Source organism: Lepidochelys olivacea (genome assembly GCF_965140295.1).
Source record: "Lepidochelys olivacea isolate rLepOli2 genome assembly, chromosome: 11".
NCBI classification, from domain to species: domain Eukaryota; kingdom Metazoa; phylum Chordata; order Testudines; family Cheloniidae; genus Lepidochelys; species Lepidochelys olivacea.
Genome location: NC_140421.1, coordinates 71,553,522 through 71,578,093, shown reverse-complemented (window position 1 = coordinate 71,578,093; position 24,572 = coordinate 71,553,522). Strand labels below are relative to the sequence as shown.

Genomic DNA, 24,572 nt, shown 5'->3' with positions numbered 1-24,572 from the left:
TTGTAATTGGCTTCATTTTTGAGGGATCTCTTGTTTCCCAATCAGAAACTGACTGGAAAGTTCCAGTACACTAGATGTCTATGCTAGAGCATTCGTGAGCACTAGCCCTGTTGGGATCCAGGAAGTGGGCGGGTGGAAGCAGGCCAACTGCTAAAGGACCTTCCCACAGCCTAAGGGGAGGATCCACAGGTCCAGGATTCCAAATAATTACGGGGGATCGCGAGCACTGGTAGAAGGTATATAGTGTGTTCTCCTAAGCTCTGCAGACCAGAAAACCTTAAAATGCTCTGGGAGTTTTTCCTGTCTCTCACTGAGAACTAGGATCCCCCAGAGTGAAAATCAGGCAAGATAACTTCAGAAAGGTAGGGTTACAAGGAAAGTAAATCCTTCTTACATCTTTCCACATGTAAATCCAAGTTGTCATAGTATCTTGAGTTACTACAGAGGCCTTAAAATGGCATGAAAATTGGAAATAAATTAGGAGAAATCTAAGAATTACTTCAATAACTTTTCGTATGTGATCTTTTGATTTGAAGATTTGTTATCGCTGTACTTTCCAGGAATATAGGAAATGGTTGCACTAGCATGTAAGTAAGAGGAATAAAAGATTAAAATAACTTCCAAGGAATCAATGTACTCAACTTTAAAGGCAGGGTACCAGACTCATTGTATTGGAGTTCATTCTAGCATGATTTGCTTAATTAAATTGATGCAAATTTTATATAAGTAAGGTAGGAATGCAGTAATAGAAACAGAATTGTAATAACTGCCCTTTTGGTTTCTGAGACAAGGTGGATGAGGTAATATCTCGTATTGAATCCACTTCTGTCGGTGAAAGAGAAGCTTTTGAGCTACATGGAGCTCTTCAGGTCCTGGAGGTAATTGAATGGCAATGTAATATAGTGTTGTGTAAAGTGAAGATTCTTCAGGTCCCAAAGAATTCTCTATGTAGCTTGAAAGCTTGTCTCTTTCACCAACAGAAGTGGGCCCAATAAAATATATAGCCTCACCCAACTTGTCTCTCACGTATCCTGGGACCGACACAGCTGCAAGAACACTGCAAACAACTTTTTGTTTATGGCATATGTTGTTTTGGAAGAAAAAAAACGCAACCTGTTAAATAAATGAGAACTTGTGGATAACATTATACATACCGAGGGGTTGCCAAACTGGCTCGTGAGCTGCAAGTGTCTCTTTTACAGTTAGTGCGGCTTGTGGAGCCCCACTCCATTCTCCATCTACCAGACTCGGGGTGTGTGGGGGGGGACCTCAGGGATTCTTCCCTGTGATGGGGCCGGGGCTTCTGCCAGAGACTGCTTGTGCCTGCTGGGGGGGGGGGGGGGGGGGAGAGGAGGAGGCAGGCACAATTTAAAGGTTTGTCGCCCCGCCCCCTACACACACACAGCTTGACTCTCGCCCGCAAGCACACCCTCCCTTTTATCCTCAGTGGCCCCTCTCTGCAGCTCCCAGGTGTTACCTCTGCCTGGAGAGGCAGCAGCAAACAGCTGGGAGCTGCAGGGAGGGGCTGTTGCTTTAGCTCTGCAGGGAGAGGCAGCTGCAAAAGAAGTGGCTTTACCTGCAGCTCTCAGGTGTTTGCTGTTGCCTCTTCCTATGGCCACAGCTCCCAGCTTGTTGGCTCCAGCAGCTGCTGCACAGGGAGGAGGCCTGGTGGCACCATGTGACTGGATGGGGCCAGCAAACCTTGGCAAAAATCTGGGGTGGGGAGCATGTGACCCCACGTGCTACCACCACACGTCGCCTCTCGCTTTCACCAAGCGGGGAGGGGTGTCTCGAGGCTTCGGCCCTGCAGGAGATGCCTGCCAGGGCGTGGAGCCTGGCAGGTGCACCCTGGCTCTCAAACTTCTGAAGGTTGTTGTATGTGGCTCGGAGGGTCAGTAATTTTGGTTACCCCTGTACATCACCTTGTCAGATGTTGATTTCTTCCTTCTGCTTCCCACAAAATGAAACTTTGCTGTATCAGACACCTTTAAGGATATTAGGTTCTCCCAGTTCAATGCTAGTAAACTGTAGCTGCCACTTGAGATGATAGGGAGAAGTGGCAGTCCAGATAAGTGAAGCTTCAGAGGGGTAGCCGTGTTAGTCTGGATCTGTAAAAGCGGCAAAGAGTCCTGTGGCACCTAAAAGACTAACAGACGTATTGGAGCATGAATACCCACTTTCCCACGAAAGCTCATGCTCCAATATGTCTGTTAGTCTATAAGGTGCCACAGGACTCTCTGCTGCTTTTACAGATAAACGAAATCTCTCTCTATGGTGGTTGCAGCCACGTTCTCCTTACTACCTACTTACTGTACACACTTACTGGGTTGTAATTCTCTACGTAAGCCTATGTTCCTCTTGTCTGTATTTAACCTATGGAGAGTATGTGAAAATGCATTGAGGTCTACGTGGCCCAAGACTTTTTTCCCCCCACAAGAGTGAATACATTATGGATCATGAGTTAGATGGATGCTCTTTCTTAAAATGGGTATTCATTAACTGTTTTTCAGTTAGCCTGTTCAGAGTTCAAATATTTACGGTTAAAAGGTGGGAAGGCTGAAAACTGAGGGCTGCTGCAACAGTTGTTCAGAATCTTCACTTTACATCAAACTACATGACCTTGGCATTCAGTTGTTTAGAGCTTAAAAATTTACATGTCCCCAGAGGAGTATATATTGAGCATTTACAATATTGAATTCTATTAATTCTTTACTAAGCTGATAAGGTTTTTTTTGGTAAACTTTATTATATTTTTTTCAAAGGAAAATAATGAAATTAATGGAAATTCAGACTTGGTGTTCTAAGATGGTCAGCTTTCTTTGATCCATTTAATTTTATTTTTAGAATTCTATTAATGATGGGCTTGAAAGGATTTTTGTCTGGGACTTGATTTTGATTTTGATTTAATCAAAAGCTGTTCTGAGCTACAGTAGATCCCAGTTTTGTACAGTGTGATGATCAGACAAATCGATATTTCCCACAATTTTACTGGTGCTCCTGAACTATATGTAATGAAGTATAAAGAAAAAGCTATGTTCTAGCCACTTTTACTCAGAGTTGTAGCTATCTTAAATACTGAATCAAGCTGTTCAGTAATCTCAGCAAATCAAACAATTATTCATATAGAGTTGTAGCAATCAAGAAAGGGGAAAAGGTGAGTCTGAAGTAGCCAGTGTTTAATTTTGTATCATTTCCCTGAATTCCATTCAGAGTTCTGTTAAAGTTTCAAAGGATTACTGCTGGCTTCTGCATGCTAGCCTTTCTGTTTGTTGTTTGAAGAATGATACACAAAAGACTTGAGGTGAATGCTCTTCTGTAAGAACACTTATTTCAGTAGGTCACTTTCATATGAAATATTTTTTTAAAGTATTTTTCAGTTTTACTTCTATGACAAGTTTATGAAGAAAAAGTAGAGTTGCAAAATTAGGTTAAAAACAAGATGAGGAAGAGTTCTAATTGGAAGTAGCCTAACTTCTAATACAAGAGGAAAAACTAGACACATCTTATACCAATAACATTATACTATTAGCATATCTTTGCCTGTTGAACTCAGATGTGGGTTAATTGGAAGGCATTATGCATAGAGGCTGAAGTCTTGTGTGGCTTAGTCAGTAAGATAAGAATGCTTTCACTTCTAGGAGCAGAGTATAAATCCATCCTAAGGCCTTAAATGGACCAGATTTGCTAATCTTGGTTGAGGCTCAGTCAGGCTCAGAAACCTAAATGTAATCTGGTATTATCTGGAGTCTGTCATGAGAAACAGCATGGTGCCTGAAACACCTCTCAACCAAGGGAAGGGTAATCCCCATCCCACCTGCAGGTCAGACTTGATGTCATTGACCAGGGCAGTGGTGAGGAAACTTACAGTGCAGCTGCGTGCCTCATTTAATCTGTGACTGTTGAAGAGGTCAGTTTCTGAAGTGCCAGTTCCCTGGTCTTCACAAACATTAAATACTCCATTTCCTTTCAAAATATGTATTTGAAGCCCAGAAATAGTTCTTGCTTCAGAGAAGGTTTTGTAGCTTCTACCATTTTATCTCTAACCCAAAATAAGTCTCTAATTCATTCTGTTAGTAAATGGTACAGCACTTCTTTCATAGTTCAGTACATCTCACGGAAGTGCCATCGTTGTAGTTCTTCTGTCTAACGTGTAGTGTTTCAGCACCCTTTCCCTAATTGTGACTTGTGAGTAGAGAATACCATTTTCATAATGTTAAATGTTGACTTTTAAGAACTGGGCTTCTCTTGAGGAAAAATAAAGGGTGTATGTAGCTTAATTATTTTAGTTCTCATGTGAGGTAATGTGAAAATTCAGTATTGTATGTAACTTCAGATTAATACCATTTTGTTGACACTTGCATTTCCCAAAATTACTATTTTAAACCACATCTGGATTGTGGACAAAATGACTTTACTTCATATACTAGCTATCAAAATTTTTAACAATCTCTTATTTTCTTAAGCAGCATGTGTAATAGAGCCCTTGAAATATGCTTCTCAATCAGACTTATAACTCCTTAAAATATGTAATTGAGTTAGCTTTCCTAAATAAGTCTTGCATCCATGAAACTTTATAGATTTGAGCTACATTTGTCATTAATACATAATGCTTAAGCGAGAGTCTTAGAAATATTATTTTCCACAAGTGAAGCCTTTGTTGTGTTTTACTTTTTCTTTTGTGTAATGAGTTACTTTGTGTGACAGGTGGGAGATTCAAGAAGGAGATAGTAGTTGATGGACAAAGCTATCTGCTGCTGATTAGAGATGAAGGGGGCCCTCCAGAGGCACAGGTGAGTATTGCATTTAGAGTTTTATTAGGCTAGACTATAGATCATGAAAATGAATAACTTTAATAAAATTATATCTCACTTGGTATAAGAAAAAGTGCAAAGAATTAAGTCAGTAGGTTGAGAAAACTTGATGTTTTCATGGGAAGTTTTTAAATGTCTTTAAGAATATAAATGTGATGGATTAAAACTTGCTCACGTAACTCAAAACAGAATGCACTGATTGCCCTCCTATGAAGGCAGCAGAATATATTACTCCTGATGTGAACAAGCTATATCGCAATCTGCTCAGGTCACCTAACCTGAAAGCAAAGCTGGCTCATTGCCCCACCTTTTCCAACAGCCTGATGAAAATGGAGATGTCATTTAAATCTACCTTTTTGGGGGAGAATTTCCATATGCTTGAATGTGTAAAGTCATCTTTGTATTTTAAAATTACATATAATTAATAGCGATGGTCTCTGGGGCAATACTTAACATCCTCAGTTGAAAATTGGTTCTTTGGTACTTACAAAATGGTTTAAGTTGTAAATTTCACTCTGATAAACTGGAGGAACATAGAACATGTGGACTTATCATGCACAATTCAGGGCTACAAAGCTGATTCACTGACCAGGTAACGACACTACATTACATTTTTATTAAACGTTCATATAAAAGGAATTGATTGAAGTATGTGATTAAGTCCTTTCATAATATTATCATAGCAGATGTACTCACACTGAAATGTGTTAGAAGTGTCTGCTTTTAAATCTTTGTCCTTCTTCCTCATTCTGCCTCATCTCTACTGCTTCTTCCTTGTAGTGTTGTGAGGCTGTCTATAGCTCTCCAGGCCTCAATAGGGCGCCATTGTAATCTTATGCATTTCCTATTTGGTTACTGAACGTTTGTTTAACTTCTTTTGTCCTGTAGAAGGCTGTTCTACTGCACACAGGATTTTGATAACTCTGAAGAGGACACAGATGGTCATTTTTCTCTGGTTCCCATACTCTGGGATGATACAAGTTGAAACCATTAAAATTTTTTGTCAGCATATGCTCATATGGGCATTAGTACATATGGTGAAACTCTGGCTACAGTCTGTTTGTCTGGGGCTGTGTGTCTGGATCACCCTCTGCCTCCACTTACCTGGTTATTAGCAGGGTTGCTAAATACAATCTACTGGCCTCACTGCCCTCAGCTGTTCGTGATGGAGCAGCTTCAAAGAATAAGCAGCAGGAGCTGCTGAGCTGCTCTGCTGCCAAAGAGCTGAATGTAGTGTTGCAAGCAACATCAGCATCTTCTGTTTCAATGCCCCACTATTGCCCATTAGCCATGGGAGGATTAAAGCATTGTGGAAGAAGTTTAGACAAAGGAGAAGAGAAGAGGTTAGGCAGAGGAATGAAGGAGACTTAGAGGAGAAGCCCTTAAGGGAAATTACAAACAAAAGGCAGGCTTACTTAATTCAACTGGGATCTTGTGAGGTAAACCTACCTGTGTTGAGGTAAGAGAGAGAGCCAGACTACTTAACACTCAGTGTGAATAACATGGCTGAGAAACGTGTTTACAACAGCCTATATGTGTATATAAAAGTTTATTATAATACACATGCTATATATATATATATATGTTGTGTGTGTGTGTGTGTGTGTGTGTGTATTATAATCTACCAAAAAGCTGTTTTCTTGTAGTATGTTCACTTAATACAACTACACACACAGTGGTTATAGATGCAGAATTTAGGACATGGCACCCAAAGCAGTGTTTTCATTGTATCTAGTGCTGCTACAAAACTATTATTTGACAGATAAATACCAAATATTAAATTGAAATTATCAGAATTTGTGTCCAACAAAGCATTTCATAAAAGTCATAATACGTATCAGAATGTATATTTTCTTCCTGTTTGCCAGTCAGTGTTTTATAGGAACAAAATATATGTCTACAGAAGTAATCTCTCTTCTTAAGTTGTTTTAATTATAATTTGGTCATGTAATATTGTTACAGAGAAGATCTAATTTTTTGTGATTTTCTCATATATCTAATTCACAAAATAAACCCAAATACTATTTCTGGACAAATTAATATTGATAATTTCTGTGATGGAAGTGGAACATCTGAAGGAAAATATTGTTTGTAACCTTCTCTTTTCCTTTGATTCACAGTGATGGCCTGATAAAGTTTTGGGTTTTAAAGGGTTTTTCTATTTTGTTTTTGTTAGGAATATTTTTTTAAATGGAGGAATAAAAGGGATGTGACTTCACAATAGGCAGAAACCTGTGCGGCAGCCTTCCCAGTCCTCAGTTCAGTGGGTCTTAACCTCCGGCCCACAGGTGAGCTGCAGCCCGTGTGACATCCTCAGGGCCATACGGGTAGTATTGGATGCAGCCCACATAACACCTTGTGGGGTGCATATGATGGAGCCCAGAATGGTAAATAGGTTGGAAGCCACTGCCGCAGTTGAAGTGAATCTTAGAAGTGCCTAGACATTCTCTTCTTTCTTAAGTGCCAACTACTGCTCATGCTTCAGCTTATTGTGATGTCACCATTCCAGTCCTCTCGCAGAAATGGGAACTTGGAGTTTGGGAATTGGTGTTCCAGATCCGATTAGTTGTCTAATACAAGAAGCTTCAGATGAAGGCGAAAAACCCTGAAGCTGGCAATTATAGATTAAATTGCCTACAGAGAACTTTCTTTTCTAACCCCTCGATTTGGAGTTTGACTTATGCCCTGAAAAATGAAGGTTTATATTGTAGACTAAACAAAAGTATGAAAATCCATGATAAAGGTGTAGTAAAGGACAATTACTGTTTTTTGCTTTGCATTTTTTCTGTGCCAAGTTAATACATAAACAATTTTAAAAATAGCTCATTTTTGAGGATAAAATCCGAGTGAAATATGTAGTATTGGTCAGTTGATGGTAGTCTGCTTTTCATCCTCATCCTTTTTAAAGCATACCAATAATGAATAAATCGCCATTTCCATAGCTCGCCAGCCATGATTTTAGTTGTTCCTGACCTACCACAAAACTGTTCGTCTCCTATGATAAAACACAACAGTTAGGAGGGATTTGGATGGCTCATGATAGTTGCTCTGGGATACAGTTTCTAGGTTACTAGTGTGATTTTTGGCCTCATTTGAACAAGTGTTCACCTTAATTAAAAAAATAAAAATGGATGCCTTTGGTGCCATTCAAGACACTGAATGCATATGAAATTGTACTGTCCTCTCTGCCCAGAGAACTGTTCTCTGCCACAGTGGGATTTGAAGCACATTAGTGAGGAAATGAAAGGGAAGCTTGAATTTGCCATTGCCCGTGCTGTTTTTCAAAGAGTTCAGTTTCTGGGGCTGTTAACATGGCACCTTCATAACATTAAATTACTTAAGATGGTGTGTAAATTATTTCTCTCTCTTTAGTCACAAACACACACACACACCCCCCCAGAAAAAAAAGTTACCCAAGAGAGCTATTTTATAAATAGCCTCCTTTGGTGCATCTCATAACCATTAATAGATGGAATACCTTTCCATCATTGTACACTGGTTTCAATAAATTTTAATACATTCTACAGAAACCATTCATCTCATAAATTATTCTTTAAGAATATCAGCGCTGCAAGCAAGAATTCTAGGCAGAATACAATTGATTCCATGGTATGAGATTAATTATACATTAAAATCCACCAGCTAGACTTCCTCCACAGTTTTTGTACCTCTCTCATGCTTTTCATTAGGCTTCCAGTTCTGACAACAGTTCAGCTCGCACACATTGACAGCGTTGAACATTTGCTGCCATATATTGTGTATTAGCACAATACAGCATTGGCAATACATTGTAGGGGGTTGGCTTATTAAGTATCTGTCTTGAGAACTGCAAAGATTAGTTTTTGCTGTTCTTACACCTTGAAGGATGTGGAAAAATTGGAAAGAGTCCAGCGGAGGGCAACAAAAATGATTAGGGGACTGTAACACATGACTTATGAGGAGAGGCTGAGGGAACTGGGATTGTTTAGTCTGCGGAAGAGAAGAATGAGGGGGGATTTGATAGCGGCTTTCAACTGCCTGAAAGGGGGTTCCAAAGAGGATGGCTCTAGACTGTTCTCATTGGTAGCTGATGACAGAACAAGGAGTAATGGTCTCAAGTTGCAGTGTGGGAGGTTTAATATTAGGAAAAACTTTTTTTCAGTAGGAGGGTGATGAAACACTGGAATGCATTACCTAGGGAGGTGGTGGAATCTCCTTCCTTAGATATTTTTAAGGTCAGGCTTGACAAAGCCATGGCTGGGATGATTTAGTTGGGGATTGGTCCTGCTTTGAGCAGGGAGTTGGACTAGATGACCTCCTGAGATCCCTTCCAACTCTGATATTCTGTGATTCTATGATCCTAAGTGAAAAGACATCCAGGTGTGTTGAAGTGTTCAAATGGTTCATGATCATTTAATGTGTATAAATTCTTTTAATAGAAATAAGACACACCCCCCAAAAATAGCCTGTGGATTCTTATTTTCTTTCTGAGCGTTGAGCCTTGAGGGTTCATGTTTTCAACCACACCCCCCCCCCCCCCCCCGCACACACACACACAACCATAAAAGCTAGGAAATTTTCAGTGTAAACAGGGATAATCACATGATCCTAGGAACTGATGCTTTTAAAAAATGTGAAGCATTGCAAACTTAAAATTGTGAGACTTAGAAATACTGAAGTAACAATGGGCATAAACTCAGGAGAACAATAATGCATAACACATATATCTAAACATAAAATACGCTAATTATGGAGAGCATAGAGGCAGTGTTGTCCAGTGGATAGAGCATTGGAGTGGAGATTAGGAAACTCATGTACTATTCCCGCTCAGACACTTGATGACCTTAGGTGAGTCACCTCGCCTCTGTGCCTCCATTTCCCCATCTGTAAAATGGTGATCGTGATGTTGACCCGCTTTGTAAAGAGCTTTGAGATCTACTGATGAAAAGTGCTAGATAAGAAGTAGGTGATGTTATTTATTTGCCTAATCTTCTCTTTGCAGCAGCATCTACCTTTTGCTATGTATTTGTACAGTGGGGCCCTGGCTAGATTGGTTCTGTATGTATGATAGTAATATGACTAATAAATATGAAGAGATAATGTGTCTTATTTTAGGTTGCAGCTGGTTAGCTTTGTATTATTGATGGAAACTTTAGTCTTGGAATGGACACAATTATAACACATGCTATTTATTAGCTTAAGAAATTCTCTGGCACTCTATAACCAAGATGAATTGCTGCCATGTTAGTTTCTGTTAATATTTCTAACTAGTACTTGTGATCTGAAATTTTCCCTACAGATATGGTTGTTTTAAGCCTTACCTGGGCACAGAAGTGCCTCTCCTTCAGTAGATTTATGACACCAGGGAAAACCAGTTCCCTTTCCCACTACAAAACCTAAGGCATAATCATTTTACTTAAACTTCTATAATTATGGCATTTGCAAATTCAGATATCTTAAAATTTGAGTTTTAGAATATAAAAGAAATGCAAGCAATATTTGAGATTTTGCTCAGATCTGAAATTTAGTGGGTAAAGTTGTAAACCCTTGAATGTAGTGTTGTGGTTTGAATGTCAATGCTGATGCTAGTTAAGAAATCAAAATACATATATTAAGGGATGAACGGAAAGTAACGTAATAGGTTTTTGAACTAACCTTTCATTTCTAGATACCTGTTTTAAAATATTCCTGCCGTTCACAAGTGCAAAGGCAAGCTCATTTCATTCCCAATTTTTCTATGCAACAAAAACCGGTTACTACTTAAAATATACCTAGAATTAATAGCATACATTTTGTCTCCCAGATTCTGCCTGATTCAAGCCAATATTATAATACGTGTATTAAACCCTTACCTTCATATGCCCCAAACTCCCTGTAAAATTAAAAAGCAAGTTGAGTTAATAGTGTTAATGGTTATATTTCCCGAATGTAGCATTCTTTCTCCCCTCCCTTCAGCACAGGATAATCCCGCTCATTTTATTGACTGCTGCTCACTGCTTTCCCACTGAATCTCTCTCCCCTCCTCCTTTTTTTTCCTCTGTAGTTTGCCATGTGGGTCGATGCTGTTATATTTGTCTTCAGCTTGGAAGATGAAATAAGCTTCCAGACAGTTTACCACTACTACAGTCGTATGGCTAACTATCGTAACACTAGTGAAATCCCAATGGTACTAGTGGGAACCCAAGGTAAGTGCAGTCTTGGTTATAACATCTCTAAGAAGATACCGGTATTCTAGTTGCTGTCTTCATATTCTGTTATCTTTGGCTGATTACCTGTCTGAAAGTGTCTTTAAAGTGACAGTTTTGTATTGGAACTTTTTTTTAAAGACAAACATACTTAACTTGATCTATTTCCTTTCATACCAACCTTTTTGGGGCATAACTGAAAATGCAGTACATTCCAGATGTTAGCAGAAAATGGCTGTCCTGAACCTCGGGGGTAGTTTAAAGTGTTCGTAACTCTGACCAATAATGTCTGCTTGTTGTTCCATCAACGAGACTGTTTTCATGCTCTGAGTTGAGTACATGCATAAGTGTTTGCAGGATCATGACCTAAATTAAGATGGGACTCAAATTGCTTAAAGATCCAGAACAGACCAGTCGTTGATTGCCCTTAAATCACAAACAAAACAGGAGACAATAACACTTGTTAATCATTCTGCTATAAATATTTATAAAAAATGAAGGTTGCCATTTGCAGGCCAGACCTCAATCCTCATTATTTTAGATTTGCTGCACAGTCACTTGCATTTTGTGTCACTTAAAAAGAAACCCCACAATAATACTTCACCCCATTTAGGAAAAAGCTATCCTGCAGCAACAGTGTTAGAACAGCAATAGCCTTAGGCTATTACAGGACAGGCGAGCTCTGAAGGTGGGTGCAATTTCAGATCCTCTCATGAAAAGTAGCTACTTATTCCCCCTCTCCCTCCTCCTCAGTGTTTTCAGCTGTGGTTTCAGACTCCCCTTCCCCTCTAGCCTGCAGCAATGTGAAAAGTTGGGGATGGTTTAATGCTGATCTAGGGCTTCATTGCTTCCTCACTTTGTCTTTTTGCCAGTTAAGACAGTGCCTGGGGACAGGGAGTGGCTTGACAGCCCAATGCCTGATTGCAAACTCTGAAACCAAAGCTGTTCATTGTGAAGCCTGGGAAGTAGGGGGAACATAGAGGGGAAAGAATAGTAATGAGGCGGAAGCAGGTGACAGATAAAAGGGAGAAGTAGATGATACAAAAAAATCCTAGGGTGAACAGAAGAAGCTGCAGTCAAAAAGGGAAGTGAATTGCTTAAAGGGACACTGTCAACTTAAAAATTTCACAATGTGTTAACACCTAAGATAGCTACTGTAAGAGAAAGGTTGGAGGGGAAAGATATTTGTTCAGGATTTCTTTGCTTTCTGTGCCATTTTCAGTGTTTTCCCTTACAGTGATGTGGTCAGTGTTGGAAGTTTTGTATAGGTCTTTTTCCCAGAGCGCCACAGAAGAGAAGGGGAGAATTTTAATGATAGCAGGGCTGGGAGATAAAGAGGCAGGAACCAAGGGTAATACAAGGCATCATTCTTAGCTACACATCAAGGTGACACTGTCCTTTTTAATGTTATGGTGGCGATTATATCTGACTGGTTTCTGCTACTGATCCACTAATCATAGCTATTAGACTGGTTGTGAAATGATCTCTGAATGATCTCACTAAAATGCTAGTGTCTGCCCCCCGCTGCTCCTGCAACCAAAGGTGAATCCTCTCCCCATTGTGAATATGGAGGTGAAAAATAGAGGGAAATATTTTCTCCCCCATCTCCAGGTGAAATTGAGGTCCAGATTTTGACGACAAAATATCATTTGAAACCAAAAAAAAAAAGATATTTAAGTGATGCTGCTAATTTTAGATGCATTTATTGTCCACATGCCTTCAGCACCCTCTGCTGGTTTTACAAAGAAAAATCCTTAGACTTGCTTCCAAGCAGACATGTTTGTTTTTACCTTTTAGCTGTCATGTAATAGATAGCTGTATAAAAACCAATATGCTTCAGTTGGTACCTTACATCACAGATAAGATTTAAAATTTTTGAAACTTTAACCTAAGTAATATACTTCAGACAAAAAGAAAAGGAGGACTTGTGGCACCTTAGAGACTAACAAATTTATTTGAGCATAAGCTACAGCTCTCGAAAGCTTATGCTCAAATAAATTTGTTAGCCTCTAAGGTGCCACAAGTCCTCCTTTTCTTTTTGTGGATACAGACTAACACGGCTACTACTCTGATACTTCAGACAGGAATGCCAAGTGTAGTATTGATTCACAGTAATGGCAATTTATATTCAAGTCCATATGAGATTTTATCTTATGGGAACCTCATTGGTTTCTACTAAATAAATTGTAGCTGAATCTTAGGTACATTTTTGATCACGTTTGTGATGCTGTAGTTCTTTGCATTGTTACTATAAGCTGCCATGGGAAATAGGAAAATTTTATCATTGTGTGTGTCGGTCTGATTTGTAATGGGTTTTAGTGCTATACATCTTTGAAGTATTTTACAATATTAATTAGTCCTTATAATACCCTGACTGGTGGGTACGCTAATGCTAAAAACCGTATTAAAGTAAACTGTAGTTTCAAACAATACATACATTATGATTGGGTCTCGTTGCTCTGTCAATTGTTCCATGAATAAACTCTTTAAAAAACCCTTTACTTTATTCCTTTCAATTTTCTGCACTCACTAAATCCTCTCTTCAGATCTTCTCATTTCCTGTGTGGAATAACTACATCTCCCCACTGTGAAATGAATGAGGATCATCATGAAGGTGATAGCTTAGTATGCAGAATTCACAAATGTATGTATAAAAATATAGGTTTTATTTATATGTATTCCTAAATAGCAGCTGATTATATCCAGAATGTGCTGGATTCTTTTTCATATGAATATAAAGGTAATATAGACATTCATTTAGCAAAACACTTAAATATGTACTTACCTTTTAAGAATGTGAATAGTCAATTAAATTAATGGGACTTAAGCATGTGCGCTTTCCTGAATTGGGGCCATATAGTTTGTGAGGAAGAGGTGATATTTAAAATCTGTGTAGTTTCACACAATGTCAGTTTGTAAGTGGTACAGGTGAGAACTGCAATGTAAAACACTCTGTTGTAGTGGAGTTTTTTTCAGGACTAAACTAACCACTTTCCTAGTCAGTTGGCATTTCTCAGAGTTCTGAGAGCTGAACAATGTGAGTACAATCATATCGCTTCAGAATATTGGGAAATCTTGACACATAGGTGATGGTTTATTATGAGGATCATACTATAGCAGCACTGTGGTTTCCGATCCTTGAAGCTGAAAGATTAACATCAGTAATAGTTTGTATATTACGATGGCTATGAGCAATCAAGAGTTGATCCTCTTAATGACTTTTTCTAATTATGTTAATTGTTTATATTCAAGGGTGTTGATAAAGTCTATTTCTTTCTTGGTCCTGTGGGAGCATCAATGGGTATCTACAATCAGCTGCTATTTAGGAATACCACTATCCTGTTTTAAGTCAGTGTCATGTGTTGGGTCCTAAGGTGTGAAATTCATTTCTCCATGACATCCATTTCTTTACTCCAAAGATTTTAATGTGATTACTCTTGAATTCTTAGATGTTTCCTCAGATACCATCAACTACTTCAGTTAACATTTCCTTCTGGAAATGTAATCAGTTAGGCATATACTATGTTACAATAGGACATTGATTGCAACCCACTATCTTGAAGGTTACATAACAGTTGCTATTACAGCCCCCTGTTTTCAGTTGCTCATTACTGACATTTTGATCTTCTGTGGATGAAATTTTCCAGAAATGATCGCTGCCCATACGTGTTAGAGCAAAAATGGTTCAGTTTTTTTGAACACAAAGAGAGGGAAACTAATAATCTTCTTCCCAGCATAAAATAATTCTTGCAACCTGTTCAGATCAGCCCTACAGCTAAAATGCCTGACATTTTAGTATTGAGATTTGTATGGAGAATAGTCCTCACTGAGGAGTACTGCATGCCTTATTGCATCAGAAAATGGGTTTGATTTCTTTGGCCTTTAAAATGGCATTTTGAGCATGTTCAGAAGGTGTGTTTGCTCATTAACGGTGTAATCCAAATCCATTGACTTGAATGGGCTTTGGATCAGGCCCTAAGTGTAAACCTAAGGAAAGATGGGCAGTGCATGTATGCATAGCCACTTTAATTTTGCAGGTTTCAGAGTGGTAGCCATGCTAGTCTATATCAGCAAAAAGAACGAGGAGTACTTGTGGCACCTTAGAGACTAACACATTTATTTGAGCATGAGCTTTCGTGGGCTAAAACCCACTTCATCGGATCATGCAGTGGAAAATACAGAAGGAAGATATATATGTGTGTGTGTGTATATATATACACACACACAGAGAACATGAAAAAATGGGTGTTGCCATATCCACTATAACGAGAGTGATCAGTTAAGGTGAGCTCTTATCAGAAGGAGCAGCTTCACTCTCTCTGGTCACTCGATTACAGACCTAAAAGTCGCAATACTACAACAAAAAACCTTCAAAACCAGACTTCAACGAGAAACTGCTGAATTGGAATTAATGTGCAAACTGGACACCATTAAATTAGGCTTGTATAAAGACTGGGAGTGGATGGGTCATTACACAAAAGAAAACTATTTCCCCTTATTTTTCCTCCCCCTACTGTTACTCACACCTTCTTGTCAACTGTTGGAAATGGGCCATCCTGATTATCACTACAAAAGGTTTTGTATTGTTTTTCTCCTGCCGATAATAGCTCACCTTAACTGATCACTCTCGTTATAGTGTGTATGGCAACACCCATGTTTTCATGTTCTCTCTGTGTGTGTGTGTGTGTGTGTGTGTGTATATATATATCTTCCTTCTCTATTTTCCACTGCATGCAACCGATGAAGTGCATTTTAGCCCACAAAAGCTTATGTTCAAATACATTTGTTAGTCTCTAAGGTGCCACAGGTACTCCTCGTTCTTTTAATTTTGTAGTAAACGGGGCCATTCACCTATGCCCAGACCTGTGCAAAGGCTTCCGAGGACTATTTCAAGTTGCAGTGATTGTAAGAAGGGCTGCTGTATATTGGATGTGTAGTGGTCAAGAAAAGGGAACTGGCCGACTTGTGAAGTGTGCGAGTGAAGTCTCCTAACTGCCACTTATACCTAGGCAGGCTGGCTAGGGATATATACTCAGGTAAGCTAAATGTAAACTAAACTTAATGCATAGTTTGTGGGATGTATAGGGGTGAACCAAGGTTATTGCAGAATCTATACAGAGGGAAGAACTCCTGTGACCCTTGTAATGTCTGCAAGGACTGTGGTGAGAGAGTTGAATTATGGAATTTACATTATACATTTTGGAACCCGGAAGAGTTCTGTTGCCTTTGGCCCTTAGCCAAGCCTTAATTTTTATTTTTTCCATCTTTTTATTTCTTAAAAATAAACAGACAACACTATCCAACAATACTACATGAAGAGGCCATTAATATTGGTGGTTAAACACTCAAGTGAAGAAGTGTGCTTATGCATTACGGTAGTAGGTGTATCATCACTTCCCTGTCCCGATATCCTACTACTCCGTATATCAGACTGTCCATGAAAGTCATTTTTACATCATACTTAGCATATTATTAGTCAATGTGCTGGCGTTAATAAGGGATCTAAAAGTAATTTGCTTCCTCAAAGGACTACAGCAATATTGATTGTATTTTGTTAATATATCTTACTCTAAATATATTCCACCTGGTAGCCTTACATGCATTTTTGTGGTAACTTAGGGGGGAAAGTTTCAATTTATTTTCTAGTTAGAATTGTATCAGTGACTGGAAGATCAGTAGTTAGAACTGTGAACTTTGGAAACAAAATTTTCACTAATTACAGAGTTAAATGGTATTTTAAAGTATAGCCAGTTCTCTGGTGAAGTAATACTTGACTTTATTAAGACAGCTTGTTAGGTCACAATTAAAAGTACAATATAGTAGAAATTACTGAAAAAAGTAATGCTGATAATAGGACTCTTATTTACTTGTGTTTCCTGAAAAGAGTCCAAGATGCACCTCTGAACAATAATTTTATTGTGGAATATTACTAGAGGAAACGTCCCTCTAAATGTATAGTATATGGGTGCAGAGGAAAAATTATGAAATTTACATGTCTTAAAAGGTAGAGAATTTATATAAAAAGCAGTTTGTGTCGGATGTGTATTTATATGCAAAAAGGGAAAGTTACTGTTATGTAATCTTAAATTGACAGTACCTGGCTTTTTTGCTTATCTGTGCAACCTTTAGTCTCTTTATGAAGTTTTTTGTGTGGGTTTGTTTTTAGGATTACATTTAAGCACCTTTTAGGCTCTGTAGGCATAGGGTGTTTTCTAAATATAAACTGCTGCTGTTGAATACAGGATTTGTTATCAGGATAAAACTGCTAATGCTGTTGCTTTTTTCCCCCCTCTGCATGCTGTTATTATAGATGCTATAAACTCTAATAATCCACGTGTTATTGATGATGCCAGAGCAAGAAAGCTGTCGAATGATTTGAAGAGATGCACTTACTATGAAACCTGTGCTACTTACGGGCTGAATGTGGAAAGGGTCTTCCAAGATGGTAAAGATGGATTTTTTTTTCCTACTCAGTATCTCATAGCATACTGTAACCAAAGTGTTCTCCAGATTAACAACCAGTGCCTGCTATATAGTTCAGAGGATTTAATCCTGGTTGGGATCTTTTATTTTGGTAGCACCTAGAGTCCCAGTTGGGAATTGCTCAGCACTGTGCACACACATACAGCCTCCTGTACTCCAGTTGCTGGGTTCAGTCCCTTCCTGGTTGGAAAGAAACAATACGTTAGAAGCATAATATCATGAATACATTTGTTGTTTATGCAGATCATATTTATATCTACTTAAGAAATGTCTTCATGCAGGTATACTATATAACAGACTGAAGTTGTGTGACTGTGGGAAATCTTTTATGTTATTACTCCGACTTAATAGACATATATAATAAAGATATAACTAAACACAGTTTTAAAAATTAGGGGAGAGTAGAATATGAAATCTGATGAGATAAATAAAATGCATAAGATCGGTATTAAAATTCTCTCATGGCATCCACATAACAGTTATCAGTTGGCAATTTCACCTAGCCATCAGAATAGAATTGAGTCTTAGCGGTATGTCTATACTACCTGTCCGATTGGCGGGCAGCAATCGATCCAGCGGGGGTCGATTTATAGCATCTAGTCTGGACGCAATAGAACAACGTTACCTAGGGAGGTGGTAGAATCTCCTTCCTTAGAGGTTTTTAAGGTCAGGCTTGACAAAGCCCTGGCTGGGATGATTTAATTGGGGATTGGTCCTGCTTTGAGCAGGGGGTTGGACTAGATGACCTCCTGAGGTCCCTTCCAACCCTGAGATTCTATGATTCTATGAACCCCCAAGCACTCTCCCGTTGACTCCTCTACTCCAGCGCTGTGAGAGGCGCAGGTAGAGTCAACGGGGCAGCGGCAGCAGTCGACTGACGGTAGTGAAGACACCACGGTGAATAGGTCTAAGTACATTGACTGAAGTTGCGTAACTTAGATCGATTCCCTGCCCCCCCCCCCCGGTGTAGACCAGGCCTTAGGGAGGGATTTAAAAGATAGGGAGTAGTGACTTTATGGACTAGTGTGAGAAGATGTTCCAAATCATAAATACAGCATGGAAGAAAAACACTAAATATGTAACTTGACTGACAATTGTTAATTTGGACGGTTACTCCTGGAAAAAGCTCCATTGTGTACCTGAGGGTAAAACACAATGGCTAAATAAACCAAACAAAAGAAAAAATGGAAAAGAAATATGCAGTTCCTAAACGTCTTCTGTGTATGAAACAAGTCTCTGTGCTCCCTCTAGTGGTAGTTCCACATACTGTGTGTATTTGAGGCATCTCCCATCTTCCACTGTACTAATCAAAACATTACTTTATCCCCAACTGTAAACTGGCCACGACAGAAATTATTCTAATTTTTAAAGAAAAATTTTTAATTAGTTAAATCTATTTCCTGAAGTTCCTTATCTCTGCCATGTTCCAGTCCCTGGGTTTTCTCTTCTAAGAACCATAGTTACCTGAGATCCCATCTCATCAGTAAGTGTCTAAGGCTATGACTACACTACACGCCACTTCTGATGGCACGTAATATATGTGTAGCTACATGCTGCAGTGAAAAGCAGGCTGAGTCCACGCTACGGTGTGTTGCTACGCGTGTCAGAGCCTTTTCCCAGTGCAAGAGTGTTTCCCTGTGGTGAGGCAGGGCTCCAGCAGCGGGGAGCTGCCCGAGTCTTTCTCCATCATCTCCCCAGTGCCAGAGCCTTTCTCTGCGGTGGAGAAAGGCTCCATCAGTGGGGAGGCAGCAGCACACTACACTGCTAAAAATAACAGTGTCGATAGGAAGACACTGCTTGAGCTAGGACATACATACCCACACCTTTCCAGCGTCTTCACTTGCCTAAGCCGCTCCTCACTGGCTACACTGCTATTTATACCTCTGCTAGGGTGGCTACGCGGGTGTGGACACTACATATGCTAGTCTACAGTATACGCCATTTTTCGTGGTAAGTGGTGTACATGCAAAAGAAGTGAGGAAAGATAGACCAAATGGACTTTCTGTGAGTAGAAGTACCGAATGAATTGCTCTTGGTTTAAATTCTAAATAGAGAGGTTATTTTTATTCTTAACAATTAAGCTAATATACTTTGTGTACCCATGTTGATCTTAGAGAGGGTATTAAGGAGAAATCCATTCTATTCTCTTCATATTCCCTGTATCAAAGATTAAATTTCTGCAATTTTGCATGCAAAAAATAAAAGTTTAATTTTCTTGTTTGTGATTAGCTGCAGTTTATTTTTCATGACATATACCCTAAAAACTTTTGGGATTCCATCCCGTCTCATTTCTCAGGGAACTCTTGAGAGATGGAACCTGTGGAATTATACAGTGATACAACTCCTCCACTTCTTGTGCATATCTGTACTGGATGAGCTGGTTATTACATACTGTGGCCTTCTCCTATAATGTCAGAACGCATCCGATGAAGTGAGCTGTAGCTCACGAAAGCTTATGCTCAAATAAATTTGTTAGTCTCTAAGGTGCCACAAGTACACAAGTATTTCTTTTTGCGAATACAGACTAACACAGCTGCTACTCTGAAACCTGTTTAAATGTTCAGTATGTTGAGTGGCATAGAATTGCCTATACATTAAAAAGTGAAGTGTTTTTCAGACTAGGACAGCAGCTCCTATTCTCATTGAACTCCGTGAGAATTATGCCATTTTCTTCAATAAAAGAAGAGGTAACCTTGGGCCAAAAGATAAATTTATGGCAGGTAATACAAATCCTGATCAATGGCCAATTGATTCACTGATTTCAGACATCTTCGAGGAAACACTTACCAAGATTAAATATGATTTAATCTGAGATTTACAGCTGTGGGAAACACCAGATTCAATTTAGTCTTTACAAAATGATGCAGTGATTCTGTAGAAACAAAATTACAGTTTCTTGAAAATGAAAAGGTCTTATGGTACCATATGTCAGTGCTTGGCCTTATGTAACGATGATTATGGGAGGGGGGGAAATAGCCGACTAAAAAGGTAGAGTTCTATTCTTATAGGAGCATGCCTGAGTAATTCCCATTAGTGCTCTGAGAAAATCTGTGTGTGTAATGAGGAATTTCTTATGTAATTATTTTGTGTCTTTGTCACCGTCTTACTTTTTGGCTGAAGAACAAAAAATCTTTTGTGAAGCCATATTTAATAGGTAAGGGAAAATCAACCATTTTTGAAAGGTCCTGTATTTAAAATATACTGTGTTCTATTTTAATTTCTGTACTTGATGGCAGGTGGAGTTAAGGACTCTTTAATTTTGTATGTATACTTCTGAGCTAATTTACTGAGGGTGCCCACAATGTGTCACTACTAATGCGCTAAAACAGCTGCAAGGTTGCCCATTGTAAAAGATTTTTGGTGGAGAGAGGGCAGATATGGAACATTTTAGCTTCTTGTAGCTGTTTTGAACATGCTGTGTTAATGTTTTATTAGCTTTTATATAGCACTTTGTATGGTCGAATATCTGTAGAGGCATTCAGTTGTTATCCCTCCTCTCCTGTGCTTCCCACTGGTGATACTGAAATAGATGGAGGTAAGAATAATTATCCTCATTTTATGTATGAAGAGTCTGAGGCCCCAATCCTACAAGTTACTTAAACACCCACCTAACTTTAAGCATTGCATTGACTTGAGTACAGTGGTTCACATGCTTAAAATTAAGCATGTGCTGAACTACTTTACCATATCAGATCTTGAAGTGACTTGTCCAAGGCAGCATGGCAAGTAAGTGACATAACCAGGATTAGAACCAAGGAGGTAGTGGACTCCCAGCCCTCCATCATTCCTCACCCAGGCCACTTTACGTATTATTATTAGTAGTAGGGGAGGGGTGGTGGTGGTAGTTACTGTTTGTTCAGGCACTTTACAAAACAGGAATTCATTATCCCTTGCTTGAATTCTAATTTTAGGGACCTCCTGTGATGAGCATGTATAGGAAAAAAACTAAACAATGAGAGAATGGGATGAGTGAAGACATATTGTAGCAACAAGATTAAGCTCTGATCCAGAATAGATATGCAGACATTTTCATAGCCCAGTTACAATTTTAAAATTCTATTTAATTAAAAGTTTTTGACTTGATGCTTGCAGCCTTTGTAGAATGTCCATTTTTAAGAAAGATTTGATGGCTGTATGTCATAAATATAAAGGGAAGGGTAAACCCCTTTGAAATCCCTCCTGGCCAGGGGAAAGCTCCTCTCACCTGTAAAGGGTTAAGAAGCTAAAGGTAACCTCGCTGGCACCTGACCAAAATGACCAATGAGGAGACAAGATACTTTCAAAAGCTGGGAGGAGGGAGAGAAACAAAGGGTCTGTGTCTGTCTGTAGTCGTCTTGGCCGGGGACAGAACAGGAATGGAGTCTTAGAACTTTTAGTAAGTAATCTAGCTAGGTATGTGTTAGATTATGATTTCTTTAAATGGCTGAGAAAAGAATTGTGCTGAATAGAATAACTATTTCTGTCTGTGTATCTTTTTTGTAACTTAAGGTTTTGCCTAGAGGGGTTCTCTATGTTTTTGAATCTAATTACCCTGTAAGATATATACCATCCTGATTTTACAGGGGGGATTTCTTTATTTCTATTTACTTCTATTTTTTATTAAAAGTCTTCTTGTAAAACACTGAATGCTTTTTCATTGTTCTCAGATCCAAGGGTTTGGGTTTGTGGTCACCTATGCAAATTGGTGAGGCTTTTTATCCAACATTTCCCAGGAAAGGGGGGGTGCAAGTGTTGGGAGGATTGTTCATTGTTCTTAAGATCCAAGGGTCTGGGTCTGTAGTCACCTAGACAAATTGGTGAGGCTTTTTACCAAACCTTGTCCAGGAAGTGGGGTGCAAGGTTTTGGGAAGTATTTTGGGGGGAAGGACGCGTCCAAACAGCTCTTCCCCAGTAACCAGTATTAGTTTGGTGGTGGTAGCGGCCAGTCTAAGGATAACGGGGGTAATATTTTGTACCTTGGGGAAGTTTTGACCTAAGCTGGTAAAGATAAGCTTAGGAGGTTTTTCATGCAGGTCCCCACATCTGTACCCTAGAGTTCAGAGTGGGGGAGGAACCTTGACACTGTACCTAACATAAGTGTGTACATGGTGGTGATAACCTAATGAGTGTGGTAATTCCTAATAACATTTGGTGGTAGAATAATTTCTCTGTATCTATGGAACAAACAGGCTTTAAAATGGGACCTTTTTTGCAAAATCTTCACCAATTAAGCTGTCTTCGGAAAGTATTGTACACAGTATGATGCAGGCATGCAGCAAGTTAACAGTATGTATGTAAGGAAAGTGGTTAATGGAGCCATTAATAAGACAAGTATATGGGTACCAAAATTAATTGTAAAACACACCAGCTCGATAAATATCTCTTCTTGGATTTTACATTTAGATTTTTATAACTTTGTGTTACACTGATACGGGCTAGATAACTCTCTCTATTAGATATCTTATAAGCCTTCACAACTGTTTTTTGTTTGTATTATGTGTTTATGACCATCACTATGTATTATACGGGTGGATATGTGCTGTCCAGTCACCTATTTTCTTATTCTCCTACTTCTTCCTTGTCTTTATTGCTGTCCTGTCATTCTGTTTTAGATTTTCCAGTAATGGAGCATGGTATTAAGCATTGTATAAAGAATAGAATTGTAGACTTGGTAGTAGATACAAATTTTTAGCATTAGGTTTGGAGCTCCCATGTTAGAATTTGAGTCATATTTTCAAAAATGACCTGTAATTTTGCACCCTCAAATACTTGTGGGTATAGGTGATGGAATATAGTCATCTACCTAACAGGTTACTTCCACTATCAGGAAATTAGGCTACATAAATTCTATTATGTAGTCTGCAGTTGATTTTTGCATTAACCACCTTCATACTCTCACACAGCTTAACTGGCTGCTGTTGACCCATAAACATGGATTATCTTTTTGCCACTTTTCAGTCTACTTCACTGTTCCTATCAATAAGCCAATTGAATTTTTTTCCAGGTAAAATTTTGTGAAACGGTATCTCATGCTTTATGAAAATCCAAATATATTGCATCTAGCGTGCTCTATTAAAGTAATGGACATTTTGCTCTTGAATTAAATCACATTTGTATCCGAAGAGCTACTCTTTATAAGTTTGTTGCTTTGTTAATATACCAGTGGTATTTTCTAGTAGTAGGTAGTTAATGATTCTTCTCAATATTATTTTTCTTTGAAATTTGAATTGTCAGGACAGCTCAGTTTTATCTTTTTTTGGAAATCTGTTCTGTTTGCTTTAGTCTTACTGTTTGGTATCCTCATGGTGGTTGATGATTTTTCAAAAGTGATTATTCGTGGTATAATAAATGCAACTAATTCTCTTAATTCCTTAAGATCCATAATTCTGGTCCCTCTGATGTGTATATGTTCAGACTTCCTCTTATGTGATTTTTTTATTAGAAGTTATTTTTGTTTGGTCATCTTCTCTTACTAATCGTTCAAACTTAATTAAATCGAATTTGTGGGTTTTTTTGGGTTTTTTTGAACATGATAAATAAAAGCCTGGTTTTGCCGCTGTTCTGCCTTGTCTTCTACGGGACTCCTGTGAGATAGGGTACTATTCAGGGTGAGTAAGCGTGGCAGAATCAGGCCATAAATTACTGCTCTAAATAAAAGAAAATGGGTTTTATCTTTGTGTGGTATTCTGTGCCAAACTTTTACAGGTCATAGGCTGTTTTTTGTTTGTTTGTTTTTGGTAGTAGGAAAAATTGTGTGAAGGGTTGTTGTTTTTTTTTACAAAAGTACAATAGGTCTTTTAAAAGATCTCCTGATTAAGATGTAGTTCTCTTTTGCCACACATCAAAATAGCTTTATCAGTGAAACTGAAAATGATTATTTTAATATTTCTTGGCAGCACAGTATTGTACTGTCTGTGTTCTGCCCCAGGTTGTGTCTCTAATTACTTTAGCCTGCTTGAATTAGCTTGATGTACCATTAATACTTAAGAATTTCTTTTATTTTTGCTGATGATCTATTCATAATTGCATGGTTTTTTTCTTTTCTTTCCTTCAGTTGTTCTGTTATTTGACCCATTTAACCCCACGCTATGTAACTATCTCAATGTACACCAACATAGAAGAATGTCAAAATGTT

At 38.6% G+C, this 24,572-nt stretch overlaps 1 protein-coding gene across 4 annotated transcripts in view; it reads left to right on the top strand.

The window, feature by feature from the left end:
• Positions 1 to 24,572, top strand: part of AGAP1 (ArfGAP with GTPase domain, ankyrin repeat and PH domain 1) — a 680,164-nt gene that overhangs the window by 283,416 nt on the left and 372,176 nt on the right. For all 4 annotated transcript variants that reach the window (XM_084644148.1, XM_084644149.1, XM_084644150.1 and 1 more), the window contains exons 4-6: positions 4,705 to 4,790; positions 10,834 to 10,975; positions 17,286 to 17,420. In XM_084644148.1, coding sequence (XP_084500274.1) covers positions 4,705 to 4,790; positions 10,834 to 10,975; positions 17,286 to 17,420 — 363 coding nt within the window. The remainder of the gene's footprint in view (positions 1 to 4,704; positions 4,791 to 10,833; positions 10,976 to 17,285; positions 17,421 to 24,572) is intronic.